The 23,381-nt window shown below is 39.3% G+C and overlaps 2 protein-coding genes and 1 non-coding gene across 3 annotated transcripts in view; 2 read left to right on the plus strand and 1 right to left on the minus strand.

Annotated features, from left to right (window-relative positions):
- Positions 1–9,647, minus strand: part of WBP4 (WW domain binding protein 4) — a 61,514-nt gene extending 51,867 nt beyond the window's left edge. Inside the window, exons 1-5 of the mRNA XM_028107342.2 lie at positions 9,481–9,647; positions 8,434–8,506; positions 6,259–6,321; positions 6,046–6,169; positions 2,631–2,795 (exon numbers count right to left, since the gene is read on the minus strand). Of these exons, the coding sequence (XP_027963143.1) occupies positions 2,631–2,795; positions 6,046–6,169; positions 6,259–6,321; positions 8,434–8,506; positions 9,481–9,482 (427 nt within the window). The 5' untranslated portion in view covers positions 9,483–9,647. The remainder of the gene's footprint in view (positions 1–2,630; positions 2,796–6,045; positions 6,170–6,258; positions 6,322–8,433; positions 8,507–9,480) is intronic.
- A 119-nt stretch (positions 9,648–9,766) lies between these two features.
- Positions 9,767–23,381, plus strand: part of ELF1 (E74 like ETS transcription factor 1) — a 106,019-nt gene continuing 92,404 nt past the window's right edge. Inside the window, exon 1 of the mRNA XM_028103571.2 lies at positions 9,767–10,288. The gene's annotated coding sequence lies outside the window, so the exon portion shown is untranslated. The remainder of the gene's footprint in view (positions 10,289–23,381) is intronic.
- On the plus strand, positions 10,319–10,390 carry TRNAE-UUC (transfer RNA glutamic acid (anticodon UUC)). The gene has a single exon. It is a non-coding gene; the product is annotated as a tRNA-Glu (tRNA).

A 23,381-nucleotide genomic window follows, 5' to 3' on the forward strand; every position in this document is an offset into this window, starting at 1 on the left:
GATGAAAAGGTTTAAACTTCTAGTTATAAAATAAATAAGCCATGGAGATGAAGAAAAGGACAGGAGAGGGAATACAGTCAATAAAATTGCAATAGTGTTGTATGGTGACAACACTTGTGGTGAGCATGGGTTAATGTACAGAATTGTCAAATCACTATGTTGTATACCTGAAACTGATGTAACACTGTGTATCAACTATACTTTAAAAAAAGTTATAAGCACATTTTCGACCACATGGGGTAGGGAGGGGTTGGTGCCCCTAACACCTGTGTTGTTCAAGGGTTTTTGCCGAGAGCAAGAGTATACACAGGATGGTGAACAAAGGAAGCAAGCAATAGGAATTAGAAGGGAGAAACACAGAATTAATAGTTTAAAAAAAATCTTTTTAAGAAAAGATTTTATTTACTTATTTATTTTAGAAAGAGGGAGGAAGGGGTGCCTGGGTGGCTCAGTTGCTTAAGTGTCTGCCTTTGGCTCAGGTCATGGTCTCAGGGTCTTGGGATTGAGCCCTGAATTGGGCTCCCTGCTCAGCGGGGAGAGTCTGCTTCTCCCTCTGCCTGATGCTCCCCCCCTGGCTTGTGCTCTCTTTCTCTCAAATACATAAATAAAATCTTTAAAAAAAAAAAAAAAAGGAAGAGGGAGGAAAAGAGAGAGCATGAGGGGGTGGGGTGCAGAGGGAGCAGGAGAGAGAGAATCTCAAGCAGACTCCACACTGAGCCAGGAGCCTGACATGGGGCTCAATCCCACAACCCTGAGATCATGACCTGAGCTGAAATCAAGAGTTGGATGCTTAACCAACTGAGCCACCCAAGTGCCCCATTAATAAACAGTTTCTATGTAAATTTGAGAAAGACTTATGATCCTTAGCATACAATCATTTGTGGTTCACTGCTGACTAACACACACTTCTCTTAAGGCTCAGTGCAAACTGTGAGTGGTTATTATTATTTCTATGTAGTCCAAAACTGTGATTCTAAAAATCATAATAATTATAATACTTAGAGCCCAAGGTTTTTTTCATGATTAACTCTGATCTCATTTCCTACCTTTCTGATTATTCTTTTTTTTCCTGGCTTTTCTTTCCTTTCCTTCAATAAACGTACTATCCACCCTTCGTACTTCTCATTCTCTTCTTTCTCCTTGTGATCTCATATACTCCTGAAAGTTAAGATATTATCTACATTTCTAGACATAATTTATCTCCCTAATTCCAGACTCTAATCAGCTACTGAAAACTACCACATGAATGTTCTAGAGGTACCTCAACCTCAACATACCAAAAACTGAATTTATTATTGTCCCACTTTAACTTACTCTATTTCTGTATTCCATACCTCAGTAAATGGCACGATCATCCTCCTAGCCCTCCATGACACAGCCCCAATCTATTTTTCCAGCCTCTTTCTTCTGCTAGGACATCTTCAGAGAACTGTATATTTTACCTCCACCAGATGAATGTTTCCCAAACTTTCAAACTTTTTAAAGCTTCATATTGTTCCACCTGTTTGGAATGTTTGCTTCACCCTCGTAATAACCTACTACAATCATTTTCAATCAAAATACCTCTAAAGTGTCTATACCATGCCAGGCACTGTTTTGTGCTAGGGATATAAATGGTGAATTAGAAGACATCATTCATGATGTTCTCCTCTTAATTTATAGATCACTTCAAAAGTAACTTGTGATAATCTCTCAGATCCACATAATCACAATTAATCCCTCACCATTCAGTTCCTATACAATTTTATATCTCTATTACATTACAGCACTTTAAAACTCCTCCTTGTATCATGTTTATTTCTGATCTTAAGTTTTATATTTCTGGAGAGTAAGATGCTACATAAATGTATTTACTTATCTCAGAATTTGTATGAAAAAAATCCCTAATACATTTAGTTTTAAAGGAAAACAAAAAGTTATTTTTGATATTCCCACTAGATAACACCATTGTGTATTTTATTAGAAAGTGATAACCAAAACATGAATAGGAGGGGGGGTTTCTCTACTACAAGACAGCTACACAAAAAAGAAAATGGTTCTGGTTCCCAGTCTGGTTTTGGATAGAAAATCTCTCCCACAGAGTATTTTAAGAACCTCTGCAATTTGTAAAGTGGATCTAAAATGCCTTATTTCCATGTAAAATGCTTTATTTCCATGTAGTTCATACTTAAAAGATTTTATTGAGAAAATATAAAGGTTTAACTTATTTGTAAGGAACCCATTCTTAAAAAAAAAAAAATTTGAGAGCGAGCGAGAGCACAAGAGGGGAGGCAGGGGGTGAGGGAGACAGAGGGAGGAGGAGAAGCAGACTCACCACTGAGCAGGAAGCAAGACGCCAGCCTCTACGGGACTTGATCCCAGGACCCTGAGATCATGACCTGAGCCGAAGACAGATGCTTAACTGACTGAGCCACCCAGGTGCCCCATAAGGAACCCATTCTTAAGGCTTTAACTAAGTATGATGTTGAGTCACTATAAGAAAGGTGCCTTTTTAAAGGGCACATGACTTTTTTACCATTGTGGCAAAGATGTAAAGTTACGGTCTTCCATTGCTTAAATGTTCCAATATTAACTAAAACAAATAAATGGTCAGTTATCATTCTTACTAGTTCTATGCCTAAATGACCTACCTCCTGTGATAAGATCATAATAGTAATGGTAACCCTCAGAGGTTATGCCTTCTACCCATCTGCCCTTTGAAGGGTTTTTCTTTTTCTTCTTTTCCTTCTGCTGATTTGATGCAGGGGTGGGTGGGACAGTGCTTGTTACCAGTGATATGCTTGGCTCTGAAATTTCTAGAGAAAAAGATACAAGAAAGATGAAGTACCAACACACTTTTTTTTCCTGGTATAAAACACTGACAATGTTATTCCAATCAAAAGCTTGACAAGAAGATTCTTTTGGGAACTTGACAAATTATAATAAAGCTCATTTGGAAAACTAAATGTGCACAAATATCTAGAATTATAAAACAATAAAACAGAAGTGATAGGGGGAATCTAGTTCTACCAGATGTTAAAACTTATTCTAAAACAATTGGTACCAAAAAAAAAGTAAAACTGATCCAGGAGTAGGCAAACATATGAATGAAACAGAACAAAGAGTAAACAGACCCAAATGTAGATTCCTGGTGCTTCTTTTTTTTTTTATTATGTTATGTTAATCACCATACATTACATCATTAGTTTTTGATGTAGAGTTCCATGATTCATTGTTTGCGTGTAACACCCGGTGCTTATTAGAAAAAGAAATCATTTAACAAATCATGTTGGATTAACTGGTTAATTATTTGGAAAAAAGTAAAGCTATTCCCCACTCCATGGCCCCTCCCATGTTTGGACATCAATATAAACTTCAGATCAAAGATATATGTGAAAAAAAAAAACACAAAATAAAATAACATTAAACTTAACTACATACAAATCCAAATATTCCGTATAGCAAAAACAAAAAAATAAAACAATATAATGCTATGTTAATCATAATAGGATTAAAAATTTTTAAAAACTAAAAAAAAAAAGACAAATATTTACAACAAATATGGCTCATGGTTTAACGTTCATAACAAAGATTCCTTACAAATAAATCCAATATTCTAACAGAAGATGGACAAAAAGTACAAAGACAGCTTGTATTAGCTATCAAAATATAAAATATATTCACACTTTGATTCTGCAACCTCATCTCTAGAGATTAAACTTACAGAGATAAATGTAAAAAAACACGCCTGCATAAGGGTGTTCACTGAAGCATTCATTCTAACAGTGAAAACTAAGCAACTTAAATGTTAGTGTAGAAGAGATTAAATAAGTTATGGCATTTTTATGGTATTTTATACCCTTTATTGAACATTTATTACAAGTGGTCACTGTAATAAGCAGTTTATACCACTATGTACTTAATTTTTGTGAAAATCAGAGGTTGTATAGCTAGCAAGTGGCAATTCTGGTGGATTCCAAAGTCTGTGCTCCTAACCACTCTGTAGCCACTAAACATGATGTATATTCTTAATTATTTAAAAGAAAGGAAATACTTGACATGTTATTGAGGGAAAAAATAAAACCACCTCCAACTAGACTATAATGTGGAGTATAACTTAAAAAAGAAAATTCTAAAGTTGTCTGGGATAATCTTAAAAGCAGTTAGTTTTAAAAAGTCCTTTCTTTGTACTGCATTATGGTGCTTTAAGGGGAATGTATATCCTATTTAAGAAAACAAGACTATGAAAAATAATAGGAAAAATCCTCTGAATACATTTAAATACAAAATGCTAAGACTGATTTGCTCATAGTTTAGCATAATGAAACCTCTCAATCCATATAATTGATGAGATGAATTTTCAACGACGCCTCTTTAATTCTGCAGGAACACCTCTCTTTTTCTCCTTTAAGCTTACAGCTTTATCCTCATGGAAATACATCCCCACCCCTTCCTTTTAACTAACAATGTCCAGGAGAATATTTTTAAAGTCTGATTACAACTGTCCTTATTTGATGAGTGCAATACCAATTAACTTATTATTCTGCTTAAAAACTTAACGGAAAGAAGTTTTTAGAGTAAAGAATATCATTCCATGTTGACTATCTCAACCATTAAGCAAGATCAACAACTGGGACTGCTATATGCCTGGTTTAAAGACAATGGATTTGTCATGGAAGAAATGCTGACAGAAAAGTTCCCGAGTTAAAGTCTAAGTTCTTCAACAAGATAGATACACTCTAATTAAATAAATGCCTTTTATCTGGAGCTGAGTTATCTTCAAACCCCCAAATTATTTACCTTCTTGCTGGTGACCATGGGGAAAAAAGGGAATGCTTATATACTGCTGGTGTATGTAAACTGACAAATACCCAGAATTGTAAAACAGAAGTGATAAGGGGAATCTAGTTCTACCAGATGTTAAAAACTTATTCTAAAACAATTGGTACCAAAATAAACTGGTCCAACCACTATGGAGAACTTATGGAGGTTCCTCAAAAAATTAAAAATAGGTCTACCATATGACCCAGCAATTTCACTTCTGGATATATACTCACTGGAAATATAAGCAGGATTTCAAAGAGATATATGCACTCCCATACCTACTACAGTATTACTCATGACAGCCAAGATACGTAAATAACCTTAATGCCCATCAACCAGATGAATGGATAAAAAAAAAATAGTACATATATATAATGGGATACTATTCAGCCATGAGACAGGAGGATATCTTGCCATTTGCAACAACATGGATGGAATTTGAGCATACTGTGATAAGTGAGGTAAGTTAAAGAGAAGACAAGCATACTGTTATGGTATCACTTGTATGTGGAATCTAAAAGAGTCAAACTCAGAAAACCAGAAAGTAAAACTTATTTCCAGGGGAGGTTGGGGGATTAAGGCTGATACCGTTTAAGTTTATAAACTTGCAATGAGTAGTACATAAGCCATAGAGATTGAATGCAGAGTATAATGAATACAGACAACAATACTGTAGTAGGTAATCTGATAAATATTGCTTCAGTAGCAATCCCATTACGATATATAAATGCATCAAAGTAACACCTGCATAAACAATGTTTTATGTCAAATTTACCCAATTAAAAAAAAATTATCTACCTTCTAGTGGTAAAATCAGTAAATTTGTCCACAATAGGCTAATTCACTATAACTCAACCACATAAACAAACATAATTCATAGTTTCGACCATATGGATAAAGTAAACTGTGGTTATAATGCAAAGCCTATTTTTTAATGAATAGTTCTTTTTAGCCAAGTACCTAAAAACCTCAACTGTGCCTGAAATGAACACTGACCTAGGACAGAACTAGGACTTGCTAACCACCAAGGTAGTATGGTTATGAATGGAGGTGTTAAAAGATGAAGTTTTAAAAGTAAAACAAAAGTGCATGAGCAAAGTCCCACAGTCTAAATACAGCTATGATGCACAGGAAAAGGACTAAGAGTATACCCTGAGTGTATAACCCCTTTATGGAAACAATAAAAGCTCACTGAGCATGACCTCTGATGTTAGTTTTAAAACATGCTGGCTGCTTTTTTACCTGACTCTAAGCCAAGCCTTTTCAAATCCTCTTGGTATGCTTTCAGGGCAGCTGCCTCCATTGCGGCAAACTCCTTTGATGCCTTTTCTTCTTCCTTTGCCTTATCCAGGCTTTTCTGTTTAATCTATGTGAGACACATATAAAATTGAAAGCCAGTTAAAGGACTGATACTTACATAGAAAAATTGGCAAAGAAAGAAAGAAACTAAATTACCTCACTGATCCTCTTTGCCACATTTTCCTTATGATTCTTTCCTCTTTCGTGAAATTCAACACTCTTGAAAATTAATAAGAGAAAATGCAAAAGAAAGTTACATCAACATCATAATGTTCATAGTAAAGTAACAGTAAATATGGGAATGGGACATAACAAAATTGAAATTAAAATGACAGAAAAATAATTTTAATGCAAATTGGTCTTTTTATCAAATGATAGGAGGGAACTGAACCATGTTACTTATTATTATATCCTCTGACGAAGCTTCCTTTGGTGCTTAAAATAAACTATGATGACCATATCAATGGAGAAAAATACAAGGTACCCGTGATGACTAATCTAGTGAATATGATTGTAATGAGGACTCAAACAAGACATGAAGCCAAAAGGGGAGTGGAAAAAAAAAAAAACTTCAAGAAACACCTCTCAACGTAAAATGTCAAAACGATTAAGTCTCTAAAATTTGTACTGTTCTGGAAACACAGAGAATAAACAATAATATTAGAACTTATTCCTCCAAATTGAGAGAAAAGTAGACAGTAAGGAATTCCTTCTAAATTATAAACAAATGCTTTTACATACTGTCGTAATGGTATGAAATGTACAACTCCAATGGAGGACAATTTGGCACTATCTACCAAAATTTGGCTGCTGGAATGGAGAACAAAGCTCCCTATGTACTGATGTGGAGAGAGCTCCAGGACATACTGTTCAATTTAAAAAACAAACAAACAAATACCAAACTATGGTGAAGGATAGTGTGTATGGTATCCTACGTTTTACATATGTTGAAATTAAAACCTATGTGTGCATATAGAAACAATGAAGAATGGACAAGAAAATGAAAAAAAAGTGGTAACCTACAAAAAATGATGGTGACTGGATGGGACAAAGGAGTGAGTGAATGTTATCACCTATTTAAAACAGGAATGCTCCCTAAATTGCAAATGTTTGGTTGTATGCAATAAGAAATTTCTGGTAAACCTTGCAAAATGAATTTTGTCAATCAAATCTTAGCTAAGCTATCCTGAAGTACTACCATGAATTCCTCTTTAAAGTGAGACATTGTAAAACAAAGGTTCACCTTCTATTTTTCATATATCAGGTTTCCTAAATTATGCCACACAAAGAATATTCAAGCCCCATTCAAAAACAAAGTAATTTTGTTTCTAATTAAAGGTTAAGCTGATGTATATTAACAATCCAAGGAAAAGAAAGACTATCATAGAAGACATTATTTACTCATCATGACTCCTAAAATTCACTGGACTAGGTACCAAAAAGAAGAGAAACTATCAGTGATTTGTATAGATTTCAAAATTTGTGGCATTTATGTGTAAGAATGGCCTAAGTTAAACAAGATAGTTGAGAGCTTTAGCAACTATTCAAAAGACCAAAAATCGAAACAAAACCCTGGAGAAAAATATCCCCAAACTCCTGTAGACAGCAGTAAATAAAAGTCTATCAAAGAAGTGTAACATTGTTAAAAATGGGGCCACTGTTCCGTTGTGCATGCAACTCTATCAACTAAAAAGGATAGGAATATATATTTAAAAGATACCCAGGTGTTTATGTACTATGTGTATATTATTATGACATACAAAGGGGAAAAAATCAGTGATGCTTTTGTTTTATGTCTTAAAAGGTTAATCTAGATTAAGAGATACAGTAATGAGGTGCTTAATAAAGCTGCTATTTTCATATTCCATGAAAGAGGTAATGATGTTCTTTAAAATTTAACCATTTATAGCTACAAAGCTCTGCAAATATATTTAATTATTTCTGGAGTAGAAAAGATGCAAAATAAACTACAATAATGTTCCTTTTTACATATTAAGGGTTTTGCCCTTTTGTTTCTTTTTATATGGTAGTATTAAACATCATAATGTGGATAAACATGGATGAGATGACCCACCCAACATCCATTTTCTGAATGTGACTGAAGGACCATAGAGAAATAATTTGGCTTAATATATAATCAAATTTAAACTGATGAAAAGGAAGAAGGCTCACGGCTTTCCTGCAAGAAATGAAAAGACAACAGAAATCTTTCAATGCTTTGAAAAATCAAGAGCAATGTATATGAAGGTGCTTCGTAAATACTGAGTTTAGATCAAAAAGAAACACAGGAATACAATATTATTAAACTCTCTAATAATGGAAATATCATACAGGCCTATTGTCCGCTATCCAACACTTGCAGTAATCACAGAATTTCTTTGGTTGCGACTTCCAGTAGTCTGCCCTGAAAAAGGGAGAAACAAGTCTGAGCTTATTTATAATTAAAAAGGTAAAATTGTGCATGTTTTTACATCTTCTTAGAGTTTGAAGTATAAGCCCCTGTTACTACTGAATCTTGTCTTGTTACACACATTACCTTTAGCATTTAATTCACTGCAGCAGTTAGCTGAAATTGTTGCCACTAGAAAAGAAAAAGTCTGCACTGGATTTAAAACTCCCTTTAATAAAATTGCTTAAAAATTTTTTTTTTTTCTCATTTGCCACTACCATCGGTGTGAAGAAATAAGATACATCTTGGAAAAGATTTCTCTATGCCTTTCCGGCATTTTGGGAGGTTGCTGTAATGGAGGCCTGAAGAAGCTCAAAGTTTGCTTTAAATCAAGTTATTTCCACCAAAACAACAAAGAACAAAACTCCTTTGGTGGGAGACTGGTTCCTCCGAGACTATCAGTTAATACAATTTGTTCTTGAGCCTCAGGGCAAGAGAGAGTTGGAAAAGCCAACGGACCTCTTAGCCTGCAAGACTTGGGGCGGGGTGGGGAGTCACTACGCTAACCAAGACTGGCCGTTTCTACCAGTCGGAGAAGGCGGCGGTGGCCGGAGTCCAACCCTAAAGTTTCACAATACCCCTGGGTTCACGCGCTACAGAAACGAATAGGGTGCTTGCGACCCCCAGCTATGCAAGTGAGGGAGCACCCGGTCGCTTGGCGGGCAGTTCAACCTCGACTGGCCGCCAGCCTCCCTCCCGAAGCCCGAGTTTCAGGCCTCCAAGGCGCTCCGCAGGATAGCATTTCTAAGCGCCCAGAGAACCGGCCCTGCCGGTCTGGTGCCGGTCCCGAGCGAGTTAAGAGCACCTCCGTCACGCCTCCAGCCGAAAGGAGGTGGGGGGGGGGATGGTGGTGGAGGGCGAGACCCGGCGGAGAAAGGGCCGCCCAGAAGAACAACACCTCGTTGTTTAGAGCCTGAGACCCGACTCACATGACTGGACCAGCCGCTCCGCGCGTCGCCCCCGGGTCCGGCTCGAGCTCGTGTTCCCCACGCGGGGCGACTCGGGACCCGGTCCGCCGCGAGGCCCACCCGAGCCTCCAAACCCGCACACCTCCCTCTTTCCCCGGGACCAGGGTTCCACGGTTCGCAACTACGGGTGCCCGGGCGACTCAAACCGCGTTCGAAATCTCCTCCTCTTCCCCTCCCCCTACGGGGCGGTACCCCGGGAGCCTGAGAGGTGGGGTCGGTATAAAGGGGTTGAGGTCACCGAGAAGGGGTGAAAGCGCGACGGGACCTGAGCCGAAGGACAGGAACCTCACGCCTCAAATCCCCGCATCATCCCGCCTTCACTCTCTTTTCCCCTGGGATCCAGAACCTCCACCCTTCTAGGCTCGCTGGCTCGTGGCCGAGGAGCCTGCGCGCCGCCTCCGCCCCGAACGCAAACAGCTGTTCCCCGAGACGTCGCCGCCCTCAACTTTGCCAACCAGTCCGCACGCACTTTGACCAGCGAAGCAACCCGGACCTGTAGGCTGGGGGCCGTTGGCGGAGTTAGAAAAAGAAAAGTGAAACAGCTGGTTTCGGGGCAGCGAGTTGCTGGGCTTTGCCTCAGAACTTTCCGGAGGCGGCGGAGTGGCCCCGCCCCGCCCCCACGCGCACGGGCCGGTCTAGTTCTTTCGCTCGGGGAGCGCGTGGGCAGCGGCGGCGGCGGCTGCGGCGGCTCGAGTGGCGCAGAGGCGGCGGGGGGAGTAGCCGCGCGGGGAAGCGGAGTGGAGGCAGTGGGGGCGCGTGCGCTTGTCAGGTGAGTCACGGTGGCGTTTCTATCAGCACTTCCCATATGGTCTAGCGGTTAGGATTCCTGGTTTTCACCCAGGCGGCCCGGGTTCGACTCCCGGTATGGGAACGTTGTAACTTTTTTTTTTTTTTTTAAACCGAATGGGGAAACTCACTTATTTTATTTCCGATATTCTGGCTCTCTTCTTGTCTCGTTCTCGTGATGTTTGTGAAAAACGAGCATTAGTGTAGTCGTTGGTGACTTCGTGACCCGGGCTGCCCCAGGCGGCCGAAGGAGCGAGTACGCTGGGGTCCCTCGCCTCCCTCCTCTGGCTGGGGGGGCTGAGCCGCCGGGGAGTTTCACTTTCCAGGGGCTGCCCTCCCGCCCCGCCCCTCCGCCCCGAGTCGCCCTTTTCCAGACGCTCGGGAGGTGATGATTAACTCTGGCCTCTCTTTATCTTCTCCCAGCGCCCCCCCCTGGGGCCCACACCCTCCGCGGCCGCGGTTTTCCGACCGGCCCAAGTGACGCGGGGCGTGTTCACCCCCTGCCCTCGCGCCGGGAGTCCGCACCCCGTTCGGAGTCCTCGTTCTCTTTCCGCCGGCTGTTTACGGGACCCCCCCCCCCCCGCCCCCGGCACAAAGCCGCCTGTCGCGGGGCGCGCGGCGGCGTGGCGGTCTGGCGAGCCTCGGTGCCCTCGGGCGCGCTTTCCCGTCCGCGCCGCTGCCCGTCACCGCCCGATCGGCCGCGTGTCCACTCGGCTGTCCCGCAGCGGCCGAGCCCGCCGGTCAGCTCGGTCCAACCTGACCTCGGGGGCGCTCGTTTCAGCGCACCAAAGTCCCGCGGACTCCAGAGCCACAGGCTTGAGTGCCACTGCCTGGGGAGGCCTCCGGGGAAGGGAATTGTCCCCGCTCGCCACCCCCCAATCCTCCCGCCCCGCTTTAAAGCGCGCACACAGACGCGCGCGCACATGCTGCGGAGAAGAAAAATACCACTATGATGAGATGTCTTTAAAGAAGAAATTTACTTTGCAAAGGGTCTAACGTTTTGAGCGCCGCGGATAGAAAAATCTTAGGGTGGAGGTGGGGCTTGGAAGAGAGAAAATTGGCTGGAGACTGGGGAGGGGATGTTATAACAAAGTTTCACTGTATTTTTAAATATAGAAGCCCTGTGTTTATTACAAAGAAGGGGCAGCTGTGTCAGCAGCATGTGAGCTGTAAATGAAACAAAAGCGTTATCTTAAACGCAAGCTGAAATTAGAAAATGGGGTGAGCTATAATGTTTAGTCCATTGGGCCTCTGGGAACAAACGGAGACGGAAAAAGTGGCTCTTGTGGATACGTTTATGGTCAGTGCCATTAATAAGAGCAGAAGATTGGTGGTTAATGTGCGCATTCTCAAACTTTTATATTTTAACTGCACAGTGAGTTTTGAAATAATCTGTTAACGTGATCCGCATGATTAAGGAATAATCATTTTTACGTTGTAAGTAAACTTTCGTAATTAAAAATATTTTATCTCTTCGTTAACTCAGTTTTTACGACAAGCACCATCACACGCTTTTGGAAAGTTCCTGATGTTCAGGTTCGTGTTAGTAGGTTGTGGGTACAATACTGAATGGAATTGTATTTTTGCTCCTCTGATTAGCTTGCGATTCACCTTGTGTGAATCTTCCACCTTCTCTGTACTCTGGGTTTACAGCCGTAAATTCTGGAAAATACATATCGTTCAGAAACTTTAGGTGGAGTTGCGAGAATTGTTGAGCAATTCTTGAATAGTTAATGCAAGTGGAAAAGTTTTATTTATGTGGGGAAAGTTTCATTTGAATGAAGAGCGGGATTGTGTCATTAAGAAACCACTTACTAAAGAATTCAGTCGGAATTTAGAAGGAAGGAAAGACTTCTCTGCCTTGTCTCCGGAGAGGGCTTAACTTTACTTCACCTTGCATTTTGTGATGACCTAGTATCATATTGTGATTGGATGTGATTTTCAACTGAGCACCGAAGAATTGCAGATAGCTTTGCTTTATATATATTTGAAGGTATGCTGAGGGAAGTAGTTTGGTGACAATATTTCTCAGACCCCTATATTGTTGTGTACCAGGCCAAACAGGGTAAGGCAATATCTGAGTTGCAGAAGTGACTGCTGCAGGAACACAGAGGTGAGACATCACTTGTACTCCTGAGAACTGGCAAAGAGAAGTAGAGGGGAGAGAGTTTGCCCTGGACCTTGAAGAACTGGTTGGATTTCTCCTGGTGGGGAATGTGTATCTTAAAGCTGAGGGGAGTGGAGGGTGGGTGGATGGGTGGGGGGCTAGGAGGGGGAGGTGGGGTCAACAAGTATGAAGCTGGCAAATAGTCTGAACACAGTGCCTAGAGGGAGAGGCATGGGAGATCAAACTGATGGTAGAAGAGAATTTCACCTTAATAAAGCTTGACTAGGTAATGGGTTCTTTTATCAAAGGAGTAGCATTTATGTTACTGGAGTTTTAAAAACATTTTCTTCTTTAAAAAAACAAATATGGCAGTAATATGTGAAAACTGTTCTTAAAAAATTCAAGCAATATAGAGACTTGTGCCCATGTTTTATGTTTGCCAGTTGAATATTAATTTTTAATTAGTAGAATGAGAAAAGCAATCAGAATTCAATTCAAAAGAATGAAATCTCGGTTTAAATCATGAGCGTTATATGCAACTGTATTCTTACTGGCGTGCTTTATTGAAAATGATCTTAATATTTTAAGACTGAGCTGCTAGTTACTGTCAGTAAGGCATACACCTTAAATTGGTTAAGGCTCAGTGATAAATTTGTAAGGCTTCATTTATATGCTTGTGTCTTGTTACCAAGAAGGCCATTGGTAGTCATGTTTTAGGTGTCCTCCCTTGGGCCACAGAGTAAAGCGATACTAATTGAATGGTACATATTTACCTAAGTAGTCTCTCTAATATTTGCTAATATTAGGTGCAATCAGAAGATATGTGACCATTTAAGGAATGTTTTCACAGATGAACACCTATATTAAAGAAATATAAGGGATTAAAAAATGATGGCATTTAAAATCCAAGGACTTTACCGTGGTTGGATATTATCTGCCTCTACCCCCCCAACTTCACCTCCTACCTTCTCTGCCTCTTCATTATACATCAGCCACACTGGCTTCCTTTTTGTTCCTTGACCATGCCAAACTTGTTCTTTTCTCACTTTTATTTCTTGGTGTTACCACTGCCTAGAATATTCCCCCTCCAGCTCTTCATATTTAGGTCAACATTACCTCCTCAGTGAGGTCTTTCTGATCACCCTTTTCTTTTGGTTACTTTACTCTCTTTTGTTTTCTCCTTTTTCTTAATACTTGAACACATTTTTTTTTTCTATTTATTTCTTATCTTTTTTCCACTAGAGTATAAGCTCCATGAGGGTAAGGATACTGAATAGTGAAATCATTCTTGCTCTTTAAGATTCAAACAGTAGTGAAGTAGTCGGAACCCTCATGCAATGCTGGTAGACTGTAAAGTGATGTGCAGTCTCTGGAAAACAGGATGGCAGTTCCCTCAAAATGTTAAACATAGAGTTACCATACGACTCAGCCTTTCCATTCAAGAGAAGTTAAAACCCGCCTGCACAAAAACTTGTACATGTTTAGAGGAACATTATTCATAAGCAGAAAGTGAAAGTGCAAATATCAACTGAATAATTAAATGAAATGTATCTATACAATCAAATATTATTTGGCAATAAAGGAGAATGAACTGATACATACCACAACATGGATCAGTTTCAAGATTGTTAGGCTAAGCAGAAGAAGCCAGCTCAAAAGACCACATATTATATGATTCCATTTATATGAACTGTCCATAATAGGCAATTCTATAAGAGAAAGAGGATAGATAGATGATGGTTGCCTAGGATTGGGAGGTGAGTGGGTAGTGGTTACGGGCTCGGAGTGACTGCTAATGGAGATAGAGGTTACTTTTTAGAGTGATTGTCCTAAAATAATCTAATAATGATAACGGTTGCACAACTCAGTAAATAACCTAAACACTGAATTCTACTCTTTGAATGGGTAAACTATGATATGTAGATTATATCAACAAAACTTAAAAAGAAAAGATTGAAGTAGTAAAAAGCATATATAATATTTTGTCTTTACATTTTATATTTATCATTTGGATAGTAAGCATTTAGAAACATTAGTGGAATAATTTAACACTGCGGTTCTAGCTCCTAGATAGTCCAGGAATGGAGCAAGTGTTTAGTAAATAGCTGATGAAGGAGGTTAACCTATACAGATAATTATGATACAACGTATAGTGTGATAAATGCTCAGAGAGAACTAAGCCAAGAGTTATGTGGGTTTGAAGGCCTCCAGAATATCACATCTGGATTCATGTGAAGTGAATGGGGAAAAGCCTCCTGTAGGAGGGCTTTCAGATGGGCTTTGAGGTCTGGCTAGGCTTTTGCTAGTGGAGATGATGTGGTGGAAAGCCAGGCATTAAGAAGGAAGCCTGCAGGAGCAGCGGCACATTAACAGTTGCTAGCATATTTTGGCCGAACTGAGGGTGTAAGTAGGATAGGAATTGGAAATAAGGCTGCAAAAATAGATTAGGGCCTGCAGCAGACAGTGTCCGTGCCGTCAGATCTCTGGTGTCTTTATCATCCCCCCAACCACTAGTATGCTTCCAGGGGCGCTTCTCTACTTGCAGAGCGCTGAAGTGCTTGGGGGTTTATCCCCTCACCCCTAACGAGACTCCAATTCAGACTGTCCAGTCAAGAGAATAACTTCCAAGCAGGGACTTTGACTTGTTCCTTTCTGTACCATCAGCACCATGCAAAAAATACATTTGAATGAACGAAAACCAGGAAGGTGGAAGGTCTATTCAAAGTGAAGTTTATTTTACAGATCCCCTTACCTCTTCCAGAGCACTCGGGAAATTTTGGAAGGTTCTGATTGTGAAGGTCTTTGAATTTGGGGATAAGGAATTTACTTAGCTGGGAGAAGGGATTTCTAGTAATATAAGTGTTTTGATGAAATTATTTTGGTAGTAGTGTGCAGGATGAGCTGTAGAAATGAGGGATTGTGTTTATATTGTCCACTCTCATCTTCCTCTTCCTGCTCCCCCTCTCCCTTTGGGTTAGGCCTTAAACAAGGTGGAGTGCCTCCAGAAGTACAGAAATAATTGAATAGCTCTCCTTGTCTCTATTGTCTCCGTAAATAGAGTGGTAGTAGCAGAATACAAAGGATGAGATTTAAAAAAAGGTGAAATGGAAGAAAAAATTGGAAGATGTCGGGAAGTAAATACTCCTAAAAGAAATAGGGAGGTTACAAAGCATAGTTTTTTTGTTGTTGTTGTTTGTTTCTTTGGCGAGAACAGGCAATTTTTGCTCCTAGGGTTGGTCAGACAGTAAACTATTGCCCACCTGTATGTGTATGTGGGTGTGGCTTTTTGAATACTAAAATTGTACATTGAATCTAGAGACAAATTTAAGGCTTTGAGACTGCCACCCTGTGGACAGTATAACTTAAACCTAATATCATCAAGAATTCTAATAAAACTTCATTCATTTGAAATTCACTATTTTAGAACTCATTATGGTTCTTTTATATCAGTATATATGGGTTATGGTAATTAAATGGCAAGTTGAAATTTGTTTTCTGAACTTTTTCTGAGGCTTTTATTTTTTATTTTTTTAAAATTTTTATTGTTATGTTAATCACCATACATTACATCATTAGTTTTTGATGTAGTGCTCCATGATTCATTGTTTGCGTAGAACACCCAGTGCTCCATGCAGAACGTGCCCTCTTTAATACCCATCACCAGGCTAACCCATCCCCCCACCCCCCTCCCCTCTAGAACCCTCAGTTTGTTTTTCAGAGTCCATCGTCTCTCATGGTTCGTCTCCCCCTCCGACTTACTCCCCTTCATCCTTCCCCTCCTGCTATCTTCTTTTTTTTTCCTTAACATATATTGCATTATTTGTTTCAGAAGTACAGATCTGTGATTCAACAGTCTTGAACAATTCACAGCGCTCACCATAGCACATACCCTCCCCAATGTCTATCACCCAGCCACCCCATCCCTCCCACCCCCCACCACTCCAGCAACCCTCAGTTTCTGAGGCTTTTAAATAAAGGAAATTTAAAATACAATCAATAGCTTTAGGGAGTTGCAAAGAAATTTAAGAATGCTTTTTAGATACTTCTTTACTCCAGAAATTTCTTATCAAAAAGTGTGTTTTTTAAAACATTGTGGCGGGGAGGCCTGGGTGGCTGGGTTGGGTAAGTATCTGCCTTCAGCTCAGATCATGATCTCAGAGTACTGGGGTCGAGTCCCGCATCTGCTTCTCCCTCTGCCTGCAGCTCCCCCCTGCTTGTGTGTTCTCTTGCTCTCTCTCTTTCTCACACATAAATAAATAAATAAATCTAAAAACAAACAAAAAAACATTGTGGCATGTTGTAAAATAGTCTTTTTTTCCTTCTATTGTACTAATTTTTTCATCCAATGTTATAATACATATACTGTTTTTGACAGTTGTAGCTCTTGAGAAATATTTGAAAAGTCTCCACCCTCCCCCTTCTTTGACTAAGTGAAAGTGACCTTCCCGTCTCATTTTTTGTAGAGTTGGATTTTATTGTTAGATGTTCTCCAGACTAAAAAAAAAAAAAAAGTTCTCCAGACTTTGATAAATTGCCTTAAGTGTATTTACGTAAATAATTTGGATTTTATTCAGTGTTTCTTATTTAGAAGGGCAGTCTGCTCACAAATTAAACTGGTAAACTAGCTTGAATCAAAATGAAATAGTGATTGTGAAAGACTTATTTGCTCTCTGCAACTCAGGACATGGTTCCGTCTAGAACTCGACAAAATAAAACTTTCCCAGCAGAAGAGCTGTTTACAGCCCAATGTTGTAAGTGGCGTGTAGTCCCTGAGGTGTCAGGAGGGGTGAAGTAGCCATTCAGCGCTTGAAATTTGTCTTAACAGTAAAGCAGAAGTGGACTGAAGCGGCATTCTGAGGTCAGCAATTGTGCATTCTTTCTGAATGTGGTATTTAGGCTAAGGAGGAGAGTGGATGAAGTATCAACTGGACCCCCAGCCCCTTAAGTTACCTGATACTTCATCTTAAGGACCTTACATTTTGGTAACGAAGAGATTTTCAAATGGAATATTAATGATTTTAAGTAATTAAATATTTCTGAATTTTTCTCAGAAGTGTAGCATGGCAGTTATGATGATATACTTTAAATGGTTTCATTTTATTTAACCTTTTCAAAGTAAATGAATGGGACTGCGGGTGACTTCATAAATTTTTTTTTGCAACATTTATATCTTATATTCTACAGTTGAGTATACTCTAATTTATATGAAGTAGACCATGAATCTTGAAAATGCAAATGTTTAGGTTTACCAGGTACATTGCTGTATAAAAAACAGTATTATCTAGATATTATTTAAGGTATGGAAAGTAACTTTCAAAATACTTCATGGTTCATTTGCTCCTTTCCTAAGTATTGGGACAAAGAGCCAGTAAAGTTAGAGATGTATTTATGGTTTTTAATCTTTAGTGGTTTCATTATCATATCGTTTTTAAAACTAAATGACATTGTACTTATATAAAGAAAATTTTAGTTTGATCTTTAGCCTGCACTTTGTTATTGTACAGCATCTGACTTTTTATGCTGGAATGGTGACTGTTTTAGGATTAATGGCAGTTAGCGTTTCCTTTTACTTCTCAGGGGGTTCATTTTCACAAATGTAAATATAAAATATTTTGTTCTCTGAAAAGTAAAGCCAGTATAGGTGACTTGAATTTTGATAAAGGAATAACAGTGGTTTCGTAAGTTTTGTGTGCGCACCTGCGTGTGCAGATTTAAAATTTTATTTTTGAATTCAGACTACTCACTGTTAAATAAGTAACTTTGATTTAAAACTTTTTTTTTTTTTGCTTTATTTTAGATCTCTGGGAAGGTACTTAGCTAGTGACTTCTATGTCCAGACAGTCCTACTAGATGATCTTAAATCTTTATTTGTAGTTTAATCTTTTAATTTAGTTAAACTTTCTTTTGGATTTAAAATCCCAAGACCAGGATATATTTCTGATTTAGGCTGTGTTGATATATTGCTTTGTGTATAGCTTTTTATAAATTAATTAATTTATATTAATTAAACATTTAATTCAAACTTTCAAGGTTATAATGGGAGTTGTTTTACCCTAGCTTTCCTGACATCTATATTTATCACTGATATTCCCTTATGCCAAGGGATACAGATGACCCTATTAACTGGGAAGGTTAGGGCCCTGCCACTCAATCACCCACTGAGTAGGGCAGGCACTGACCCAGTTGTAAGAGCTGAAGTAGGAAGGAAGAGTGTGACAGGAAGAGATTGACTGCAGACACAGTCCCAGTGCTCTGGGAAGGTACACAGGTGTGGGTAAGGGTGAAGGGAAGTGTCATGATGGAAGGCAGAATATAGGCTTAAGGAATTCCAAGCAGGCAGTTGGCATCAGGGAATTTTAGATATGAGTAGGAATGCCATTTCTTTAATTTGTTTTTCCTTTTTTTTTTTGCCACTGCACATGAACCACAATTTCATTGTTCCTTAAAATCCTGCTTTCAGAGACTGTCTCTTTTCCATTTTCATTATCTTCTAGAATGTCTTGGGTTAGTTTATGGTGCATGTTTTGAGGGGGCGTTTTACCACAGCTTTGTAGGAAAAAGAAAGCACATAAAGTTTATATAAAAGCAAAACCTCACACTCATTAGAATGGCTGCTATAAAAAAGACAGGAAATAACAAGTGTTGGAGAGAATGTGGAGAAATCGGAGCCCTTGTATACTGTTCATGGGAATGTAAAATGGTACAGCCACTATGGAAAGCATTATGGTGGTTCCTCAAAAAAAATTTGAAGTAGTATTTACCCATTTCTGGCTATACACTCCAAAGAATTAAAAGGAGAGTCTCAAGGAGACTCTGTACATCCATCTTCACAGCGACATTATTCACAATAGACAAAAGGTGGAAATAACCCAAACGTTCTTCAGTGGATTAATGGATAAACAAAATGTATATACTTACAGTGGAATATCTTTTCAGTCTTAAAAAGGAAGGATATTTTGCAGTTTGCTACAACATGGATGAACCTGAAGGCCATCATGCTAAGTGAAATAAACTAGTCACAAAAAGACAAATACCACATGATTCCACTTGTGGTATCAAGTGTAATCGAAATCATAGAGACAAATTAGAATGATGACTGCTAGGGGTTGGGGGAAGTGGGATATAGAGTTTCAGTTTTGCAAGATGAAGAGAGTTCTGGAGATTGGTTGCCCAGCAGTATGATTATACTTACTGCCACTGAACTGTAGAGTTAAAAATGGTTAAGATGGTAAATTTTATGTATATTTCACCATAGTTTTTTTTAAAGGCAAATTTGAATTTATATTTGGATATGCAAGTGGTGAGATTATAAAAACCTCTGTAATGAGATTGAGGTTATTAATTTGGTTTATATTCACGTGTTAGGTGCTGGGGATAGAACCATGAAAAAAGCAGACAAGATTCCTCATGAAGTTTATGGTTTAGCGCAGGAGGCAGATACTGACTGAGCAAGTAAAAAGCGTGCTTGAATGTTACATGCATACCAAGGAGGCGAGACCCCTGACAGAGTAGGTGGAAAGGCTACACTGAAAAGGCTTCTCCAAGAAAATGACATTTAGATAGAGACCTGAAGGATGAGTAAGCAGTGGCTAGGAGGAAGAGAGTGGACAGGGAGGGGAGGCACGAGGGAGTAGCATTTTGCAAAAGCTCCAAAGCAGGGAAAGAAAGGGTATCCTTTGGGAGATGAAAGAAGGCCCTGAGGGCTGTGATGTGTGAAAAGTGGGGGGAGGTGACCAGGGCATGTATCAGATTATCTAAATCATTGTAGGCCATTGCAAGGATTTTGAATGTTGGGGCGCCGGGGTGGCTCAGATAGTTGAGCGTCTGCCTTTGGTTCAGGTCATGAACTCTAGGTCCTGGGGTGGAGCCCCAAGTAGGGCTCCCTGCTCAGCGGGATGTCTGCTTCTCCCTCTCCGTCTGCCCCTCCCCCTGCTCATGCTCTCTCTCTGTATCTCTCTGTCTCAAATTAATAAATAAAAAAAATCTTAAGAAAAAAAAGGATTTTGAATGTCATCTTAAACAGAGATGGCAGATGTTGATGGGTTTTAAACCTGGGAGTAGGGAGGTGGAATAGAAGGAGAAAAATCCTGCATCTTCTCTTACAATGTGGCTTTTAAATATGAATTACCTACTTAATATGGTGCTTGAATGCCAGAGGGAAAAATGGTTCATTTATATTTATGCAGATGATATATTGGTTGCCAGTGTGACCTGCTGATGTGATAAAACTTCAACAGTGAATTTAAGGGGGTTGTCAAGGGCAATTTGCAGAGGTGATTTTCACCTTCATTCTCTGACTTGGTAGTTGAAACCCCAGAAATGGATGGATTTGCCCAGAGAGAGTTTGGAAAGAGAAGAGGGCTTTCAGTGGAATCTTTAGAACGTCTTATGTTCAGTGGTGAGGTAGTGGAGGTAGGGCAGAGAAAACTAAGGAAAAGTACTCCAGAATTGGGGGAAAACCAGGAGAGAGCATTTATTAGGGCTAACAAAACAAGTTCCAAAAGCATTAATTAGGTTTTCGCCCTGTGTGGTCATTGACTTTACAGATTTAGTGGTTTAATAGGGGTAGATTAGATTAGATTAGATTAGAATGAGTCAAAGAATGAGAGGGAAGTGAAGAAACGGAATATAGGCAAATCTTTGAGGAAGTTTGGCTGTGAAGGGAGTGAGAAAGAATGGTAGATGGGTTTGGGGTTGTCAAATGATTGGATTTGTTTCTATGGAAAAATGTGAATTTAAAGAATATCTTTTTTGGATCCATGAGATGCTTGAAAAATATATTACACACCTTGCTGATTCCCTAAATAGGATTGACTGAACACAAATATGACCTTCTCACGGACTTAATCTAGACATGGTATTCTACATACATACATCTACATATATACAGGGCAGTCAGGCCTGTTGAGGTATGGAGGTCTCTTTGTCACTATAACTTCTGGTCATCTGGGAAGTAAAAATAGAGAATCCTGAGTCCCACTTAATCAATTTGAACCTTAGGTGTAGGACTCAGGAATGTATGTTTGCACTGTGCATTTGTCTTCAGAGGATTCTCATGCATCTGTTCTGTGAATGGCCTTGGAAAACTGTTGCCCCGAGAATGCTCTACTTTGAAATTTTCTGAATGCTTTTTAATAGCTCTAGCATGACTTAAATGAGATACGTATGGGAAGCACTTAGGAAGGAAAGATTTTCAAAGTTTTGTCTTCTAGTATGATTGGGGTAGTGGTAAAAGTTTTTGGTTTTTTAGGATGAAACGAGCTTGATCCTTTTTCCTGACTTTCAAAGTGGTAATATGTTCCGGGTTAGTATTCTCTACCCGCTTTTCTTATTTCTTCCCTCCTTGCCCTCTAAGAAGCATGGTGCTGACTCCTACCGAATTGCCTTTGTTTGCTCCTATAACTTTCTCTACTAATAGTATTCCTCCCCAGCCTCTGCTGGATACAACTGGCTCCTCAGCATTCAGGTCTCAAAGCAGCTGTCCCATTTTCAGAGAGGCTGTCCCTACTGAAAGTAGGTTTTCTTGGTCACTGTGTCACTTTGCTGATTTCCTTCATCACAGTTCCTTCAGGGACTCTGCCTGAATGTTAACATGAATCTGTAGGTAAACTGTATCCTGAGTCTATAGAACAGTGCCAGGCACATAGAAACTACTTAAATACTGAAAAACAAATAATAAAGATCATAAAAATCTTAACAGTATAAATACTGTTAACTTTCAGTTGACCATTACTTTAGATATTGAAATGTGGACCATACATGCATAGATGTTGATCGTACGTGACATGTACTGTTTCTAACTTGCATATTTCATTTACATATATTCTGGAGACTTTTTTGTGTCTACACCATTTTATACAGATAATCATTCTTTTTTTTTTTTAAGATTTTATTTATTTATTTGACAGAGAGAGACACACAGCTAGAGAGGGAACACAGCAAGGGCAGTGGGAGAGGGAGAAGCAGGCCTTCCGCAGAGCAGGGAGCCCGATGGGGGGCTCGATCCCAGGACCCTGGGATCATGACCTGAGCCGAAGGCAGACGCTTAATGACTGAGCCACCCAGGCGCCCCCAGATAATTATTCTTAACAGCTGAATAATATGGTATGTTCAGTGTGATGAGGTACAGTCTCTATAACATCTGATTTACATGACAGTTCTTTTTTTTTTTATACCTTTGAATGATAGTGCTGAATTTCTAGCTACATCTTTGTGCATTTTTTTGTTAGAATATATGCTTAGGATTGAAACTGCTGGGTGAGAGGATCTATACATAAAGCTTTTTGATTGTGAAATTGCCTGCTGGAATTATGTTCTTTTACGCTCACGAATAACATATGAGACCGTTTATTTCCCCTGTACCCTCTCTAATCATTTTACTCTTTGCTATTTTAATAGGTGAAAAACGGTATTGTTTTCTGCTTTAAGGTTCAAGAATGAATATCTTTGAACATTTTCTGTTGTGTTTGGCCACATTTCTTTTGTAAAGTGCATATTCATGCTCAGCGCCCAATTTTTCTGTTAGAGTGTTTGATTCAACAACAGTAGTTTTTCTCCCATATTTTACTACACAGGCTTTTAAACATACAGCAAAGATGAAATTTTGCTCATGTATCTGCCACTTAGATTTTATTATTAACATTTTATAATATTTGCCTTATCACATTTATCCTTTTATCTAAAGTAAATTGCAGGTATTAGTACATTTCCATCTAAATACTTTAGCATGCTTAATATTGACCATAGTTTCCATGTTTGTTTGGTTACTTTTTCTTTTGAGGTAAAATTTATAAAAATTAAATGCATGAGCCTTTTTACTTTAAATGTTTTATTTTTTTAAACATTTTATTTATTTGTCAGAGAGAGAAGAAAGAGAGCGCACGAGCAGGGGAAGTGGGAGGCAGAGGGAGAAGCAGGCTCCCTGCTGAGCAAGGAGCCCAATGCAGGGGACTCGATCCCAAGACCTTGG

The sequence above is a fragment of the Eumetopias jubatus genome, unplaced genomic scaffold, assembly GCF_037043125.1.
Source record: "Eumetopias jubatus isolate StellerSeaLion01/CBP00866 unplaced genomic scaffold, mEumJub1_p1.0 scaffold_3, whole genome shotgun sequence".
Lineage (NCBI taxonomy): Eukaryota > Metazoa > Chordata > Mammalia > Carnivora > Otariidae > Eumetopias > Eumetopias jubatus.